This window comes from Bactrocera oleae, chromosome 5, assembly GCF_042242935.1.
Source record: "Bactrocera oleae isolate idBacOlea1 chromosome 5, idBacOlea1, whole genome shotgun sequence".
NCBI lineage: Eukaryota > Metazoa > Arthropoda > Insecta > Diptera > Tephritidae > Bactrocera > Bactrocera oleae.
Window position 1 is genome coordinate 43335558 of NC_091539.1, and position 6830 is coordinate 43342387.

At 31.4% G+C, this 6830-nt stretch overlaps 1 protein-coding gene across 1 annotated transcript; it reads left to right on the top strand.

The window, feature by feature from the left end:
- Window positions 1-384: 384 nt before the first annotated feature.
- Window positions 385-6613, top strand: LOC106627885 (5,10-methylenetetrahydrofolate reductase). The gene is made up of 3 exons (XM_014248203.3): window positions 385-1141; window positions 1525-1613; window positions 6129-6613. Exons 1-3 carry the CDS (start codon window positions 589-591, stop codon window positions 6516-6518), a joined length of 1032 nt encoding a protein of 343 aa, XP_014103678.2. The 5' UTR covers window positions 385-588; the 3' UTR covers window positions 6519-6613.
- Window positions 6614-6830: the final 217 nt, after the last annotated feature.

Sequence of the window (6830 nt, forward strand, 5' to 3'; positions counted from 1 at the left end):
TAAATAATTAACTTAACATTATTATTATTGGTTGAAATAATACCACTATATTTTCATATTAATATTCGAAAGCAAACCTCTTTATTGGTATAATTAATTATACCGTATATTTATTTATGATTTATTTTTTAATATAAAGTTTTAAGATTTCATGATCTCTTACACAATATGTATACAGGATATAGGTTCTTAATAGTAATATTTCTGAAAATTACTCAAACAACACTGTATGTCAAAGTTGAGTTGTTTCTAATCAAAAGCAGACATTTTCGTTTGCCAGAGACGCTGAAGCTGTGTTTGTGTACTGTTCCAGCAAACAGCAGCTTTTGAACACGACCACCCTAATGCCGCTCAGTCACCACCGAATTGCGAGCGCACGAAAGCTTTTTACGCGACGCTCCAAGTCCACGAAAATATCACTCCATCGCAGTGGACGCATTCAGTTGTCTGAAATACGATTCGCCAATCAGATAGCTATCGCCTTCAGATACGGACGTTCAACAAAAGTGCCGCTAACGCGAAATCTCAAATTCACACAATTTTTGTTTTAATTCAAATCTTGCAACAAGATATAAAGAATAAAAGACGATGCACAATCCAGACTATGTGCCGGCGACGAATAGTTGCAATGCGACTACCAGCATTTGTGGCGGTCACCTGCCACTCCCAACAGCGACGAGAACGGAATTTCAGCCGGTCTATGTGCGCTTCTCCAACAAACAACAAGCGCCTGAACAGCGCAAGTTAGCTGAGCTTTTTGCGCAAAAAGTCGCCGCCAAAGAGTTCTTTTACGGCATCGAGCTAACGGCGCGTTCTTATGGCAAGCAACAAACACTGCTGGACTATAATGGCTTTGGCGCGCTGCTGCCGCTCTTCACCTCGCTCGTGTGGTTGGGTCAGGACTATGCTAATATTGAGAATATCAGCGCCGTGGATGCAATCAATTTGGGCCACCAACTACAAGAACATGTGGTGGTGATGCCACATTTCACTTGCTATCGCGCCGACTCCCGGCGACTCGACGACTTTTTAACACTGAATTTCACGAACGTTTTGGCGGTGCGCGGTGATCAAGTGGCGCCGCAACAACAATTTCAGCATGCAAAAGACTTGGTCGAGTACATACGCAGCAAACGCGGCGGTAAGTGACACTTCAGTGGGCTTATAGTAATATACAGATAGATAGTGTTTATAGATAGTTGCTTGTCATGATTATAAAACATTGGTGTTTACATATTCAAATAATTTATTGTTGCAATTTCAAAAAATTCTCAATTACTCTGCGATTTTGTTGTTTTAATAATTAACACCGTGCATTTTATTACCTCAGTGCAAATTGTCAGCGCATTGCATGCGTTTGTATAATGTTTAATAGTTGATTACACGAGCCGATAGCAGAATGGATTCGCAGCACTCTCTGTTGATAGATGAGCGCGGGGAGTTACCTTGATTACTGTTTGTTTACTTTGTCACACGTGCATTGCTAGCTGAAAACTTTTAAGTTTTATTTTTTATCATTTGCAGACACAATATCCATAGGTGTTGGTGGACATCCTGAAGGACATCCGGAATCTAAATCAATGACGGAAGACATGCAGTACCTCAAAGAGAAGGTGAGTTTTATTTAATAAAAATTGTAATAATGGGGTGAATAGGTGATCGTAGACGAACGTTTGGTTGAATTAAATTAGACAAATATTGTTCATATAATTTAGAAAATATAAATCGAAATAATCGAAATACAATTTTCAAAAAATGTGATTTTCCAAAAAAATGTAATTTTTCGAAAGTTGTAATTTTTGAAAAATAAAATTTTCATAAACGTAATTTTTAAAACTGAACTAAACCAAAATTTGGTCCCATAAATTCACACTTAACTAAATCACTCACGAAAACCATTTCTTTTTGGTAGTTGGGATGATGACGTTACATTTGCATATATTTAATTTAGAAAACATTTGAAAATTATTAAAAAAATATTTCTAAAACTGTTTTTAAATATATTTATTTTTATATTTGAAAAATAGCTCAAAAATTTTCATAATTGTCTCTATACATATTTTTTTTTGTTTAAAAAAAGTTTTGAGAGCACGCACGAAAGACTTATTTCAGAATTATTGGCTTTTTATACAATTCCTGGCGCCCATTACGATTAGAAGGTACACATATATATATATACACAGACTGTTTGTATATCTCATATGTTTCAGCGTTAGTTATTTTGGTAAAAAAATAGATAACATATAAATACATATACCTATATATATATATATATATGAACTACATTATACCCGTATGTACAGTTTCGTTGTACCATATTTAGTTTTTACAAAAATTACGGTTATTAAAATATATTAGTAGAGTTAATGCGATTTCAATTTCACATTCTACTTCCATGAGTTCCGTTTTTTTACATTAATGGGATATTGAAAATAAAAAAGAAAGTCGATATGGTTAATTAACCCCGCTATATCTGTAAATAATTATATTTTTTTTCAACTAACATATATAGAAATATTTTTGTTCTGTACTCAAATTTAACTTTTAATAACATTATATTTACAAACGGAAATTTTCCTACCTTCTTTATATAATTGAGTAAACATATTATCTCAAATCTATACTAAATATTTAGTTAAATAAAATATGACATCCTTATATATAATTTAAAATAAAATGTCTCTAAATACCTAACAATAAATTATTTTTCTTTATATAAGGAACCATTTTGTTGGTGTCCTAAATGAAATTAAGGAACATTACCACAAACACTCCGTTTCTGAGCTGGCGTTAGTTATCAAAAATGCAGTTTAAATGATTTTAAATTTGGTTGTTGGGCTGGGCTACAATATCTATGGCTGTTAAGAGCAAAATGCTTCAAAAATTAAATTTTATCAAAAAGTATATTTCTAAGAATAGTAGATTGTATCGGATTTTTATGTTCGAAACACTTCCCACGGTCTCTTAATTTTATTTTTACTGTCTCCTCCAGTTTCGGAATTTTCTCCACAAGTTCACCATATTTTTCACTTTTTTATGTATTTGTTATTTTATAAAATTTGTTATTTTAGACAATTATACATTGATTAAAATATTTTAAAATTTTAATCAACATAAGGGTGGGTTGAAAATTTCAATAAGAGTATAAATATTAAATTTTTGTGATGAGTACCGAATAAAAATTGTAAAATTCCTCGAAAATTAGTCATGATATTGATGAACAACTAAAGTGAGAAATTAGCTACAGTGTTCAATAACGTTCTAATTAAATGGTACAGTAAGCGTGTATTAAAAAATGATTAGATAGGCTTTGTTAGGTTACGTAAATAAGCTGACTTCTGGTGATTTAGACCGATTTGGATAGCTAGAGATGTCTGTCCGTTTTGATGCCCAGAACTCTTGGGTATGGCAAAAACACCATCGCATATCGACAAAACCCCAAACGCCTGATATAAATGTATTGAGGCTTCTAATATAAATTCTAACCAATTCTCCGTGTTCGTAAAAAGTATGGCAACCGAGATGCGTCAACCTTAGTCTGGAGAAAGCTCGACAGTGGAGGAGAAAGCGTCTAGATGTTTCTACCTCTTTTCGCTGGCCTCACCGCGTGAATGCCAATGGAACAGTGTCCAATTAGGACACCTATCATTGGGGCATATGACATTGCCAATACATTTTTAGTTTGCATTTGAGCTAACTATTTTTCAAAATTTTCAAATCTACTACTTCTCGTAATCGACATAAGCTACTCTTAACATACAAACCAAGAAATAAAGCTAGATAAAATTCAGTTAAGAAAACGGTAAATTTAATTAATAATTTGGAATTTTTTTTACTATTTTTAATGACAATTTTTAACACATAACTATAATATATGATTCACCTATGTATAACATCAGTAAGCTTTTATAAAATAGAAAAAGTACAGAGTTCATACATATATTATATTTTGCTATAAAACGAAGAGTATGTCAAGAAAAAAATTATCAAGAATTATAGATTAGCAATATTTTTGATGTACGCACTACGGTTGGTTTTTGTAACGTGACATTTCTCAGAGCAAAAAACTCTAAGAATTCTATTATTACGTATTTTTTAAATAAACTTTCTGGGAACAAATTTTTTTTGTTTTGTATATTGATCATTGAAAATTCGACCGTAAAACATAAAACTGATAAAGAAGTATATTAAAAATTTCTTTTGACTGGTAGGGAACTACAATATTTCGAGTACACTGCCTAAAAATTACATAATCTAAATATTGTTTATTTACAAATTAACGCAAATATTTTAGGTAAGTAAATCTGCACAGATCATATCTCCGAAGAAAGTAAAAATATTAATATCTCTTTGTTTCCAGTCGCGTAAAAAATCATATTTGGAATAAATTTTTTGCTTGTTTCGAAACTCCTTTCTGCAACCATGACCTTCAAATATAAATATAAATGAAAATATGAAAAAGTTATTTGCATATATTAGCTTTGTATCTTAACTGCTAACTATCACTAGCTAGCAAAGTTTCTAGTTTCTGCTAGAGAAGCGTTTCTTAACCCAAAAAACTAACTGAAAAGAGTACAAGCTGCGAGCGTAAAAAGCTGAGAGAGCTGCTAGTTTCTGCTAGTGAAATTTCTACTAGCAGAAAATATCTACTGTCATATCAATTAATTAAAGTTATCGAAAAATAATTAAATAGAGTTTTGAATATTCATGAATATTTTTTATATCGAATAATAATAGTTTTATGTTGCATTTATTTATACTTACAATTGTTTACTAGTTCTTCAGTCATGAAAGCGTATTGATGTAATCATTACAATTATTGAAATCAAGTAATCGTTTGAATTAATGTACTAACCATAATATAAGTTTAACAGCTCTTAAAGCCTTCTGTTCGCTAAAAGAAATTTTAGAAAACAAGAAAACGGATATCGACGCATTTTTACGTAATTTTTTTAATCTATCTTGTATATAAAAAATTAGGTTCATACAAGTAATTCTTGAATTTAAAAAATTGTGTTCTTGTTGTCATTAATCATTCGCTTATGACAACAAGTAATCATTGATTCCATCTGTTGAGGTTCAGAGAATTATTTGCAACAACAGTAAGAAAAAACTCTTTTTATATTTGAGTAAGTATTTATTATTGTTGCGATTAGCATTCTTAAAGTCAATAAATCTATTTCAGTGTTAAATTCTTCAATGCAGATTCGAAAGAAAGATTAGAATACACATGACTTATGTGTGGCTTAATACTAGCAAATTATACAAATCGTTGAATTTTTTTACTTACTGCGTAAATTTTGCAGTTTTTAACAACAAAATAAACTTAATTGTAATAATATTCAATTTTGGACGTAATCTGTCAATCTAAAATTAAACTCTTTTATTTGTTAAAGCAAATTTTTTTTGTGTTTTTCTGGCTTTATTAAAATTATCATATGAAATGTCTTGTTCAAGTAATGTACAAGGGCATGTTGAGGTCAATGACTAGATCAGCTGATATGGTTGATCATTACAATAACGTTTTTGGTCTTATTACTCTTATAGTGATAAAAATCAGTCAACTGAGATAAGCCCATTGGTTGAGGTCGATGTAGTTTCCGGATGATATTACGACGGTGACGAGAGAAAATCGTTGCAAGAAGTCTTCCTGATTTATTTCCGAATTTTGCTATGTTAAAAATATAAATTTATGATATGTTGTTTGTTAGTAGATAAGCACATACTTAACTTGGCTAGTACGGTCAACTTATATCTGTACTTACATGTGATTCCCCACAAAAACTTGATATTTCAATGTTGAAAAACTTGTAATTACCATACATGAGACTACTAAATGCTCCTCTCACAAAAAGTAGAACAACGAAAAGCTATATGAAAAAGCGATTTAAAAATAAAACTTGGCAAGTTTAAATAGCTCATTAACTGGCACTTAAACACCGGATATAATTCAATTATTAATATTTGGTTTAAGAAAAATCCCCCAAATGACAATGAAAAATCGGTAAATAAAAGAAAAAACTCCTACAAGTTAGCTGAATTAAGCATATAGCAAATAAAAACATTAATATTTGCCTAGTTGATTCAATAATGAAAACATAATATTTATTTATTTGTCTATGCAACAGGTGGATGCCGGCGCCGACTTTATCATAACACAAATTTGCTTCTCCCCCGACTCTATTATAAGGTTTGTGCAGAAATGCCGCGATAATGGCATCACGGTGCCGATCATTGTCGGCATTATTGTGCCGGATAATATGCGGATCTTGCAGTTCATAATAAATTTCGTGAAGGCGGTGATTCCCGAAGAGCAGTTGAGTAAATATAAGGAATTGGAGGACGACCACAAAGCGTTTAAAACGTTTGCGGTGGAAAAGGCGGTGCACACTGTGCAAATGTTGTTGAACAGTAATTTGGATATTTATGGCTTTCAATTTTTTACCATGAATCGTATGAAAAATGTCCAGGAAGTGATTCAACAAATACTTAGTCTGAATCAGACACAAAGTATATAACTAATTTAAGTTTGTTGTATTAGCACAATTCAAAGAATTTCAAAGAAGACTGTAAATAGTAAATTACAAATATAGTAACTTTTATACTCTTGTAATATGTTGCTGCAGAATATAATAGTTTGTTTCACCTAATAGTGAAATCAAGATAGATAAGTTTTAAGTATATTTGTATGTTTATAAATGATCAGGATGACGAAAAGAGTTGCAATCCGGATGTTTATCTGTCCGTCCGTCTGTCCGTGCAAGCTGTAACTTGAGTAAAAATTAAGATATCGTAATGAAATTTGAGGCACGTGCTCTTTGGCAAAAAAG

Coding starts and splice junctions, on each gene's coding strand:
- LOC106627885 (XM_014248203.3), top strand. CDS start 589: ATGCACAATCCAGACTATGTGCCGGCGACGAATAGTTGCAATGCGACT. Junction 1,142..1,524: donor CATACGCAGCAAACGCGGCG/GTAAGTGACACT, acceptor TATCATTTGCAG/ACACAATATCCATAGGTGTT. Junction 1,614..6,128: donor TGCAGTACCTCAAAGAGAAG/GTGAGTTTTATT, acceptor TCTATGCAACAG/GTGGATGCCGGCGCCGACTT.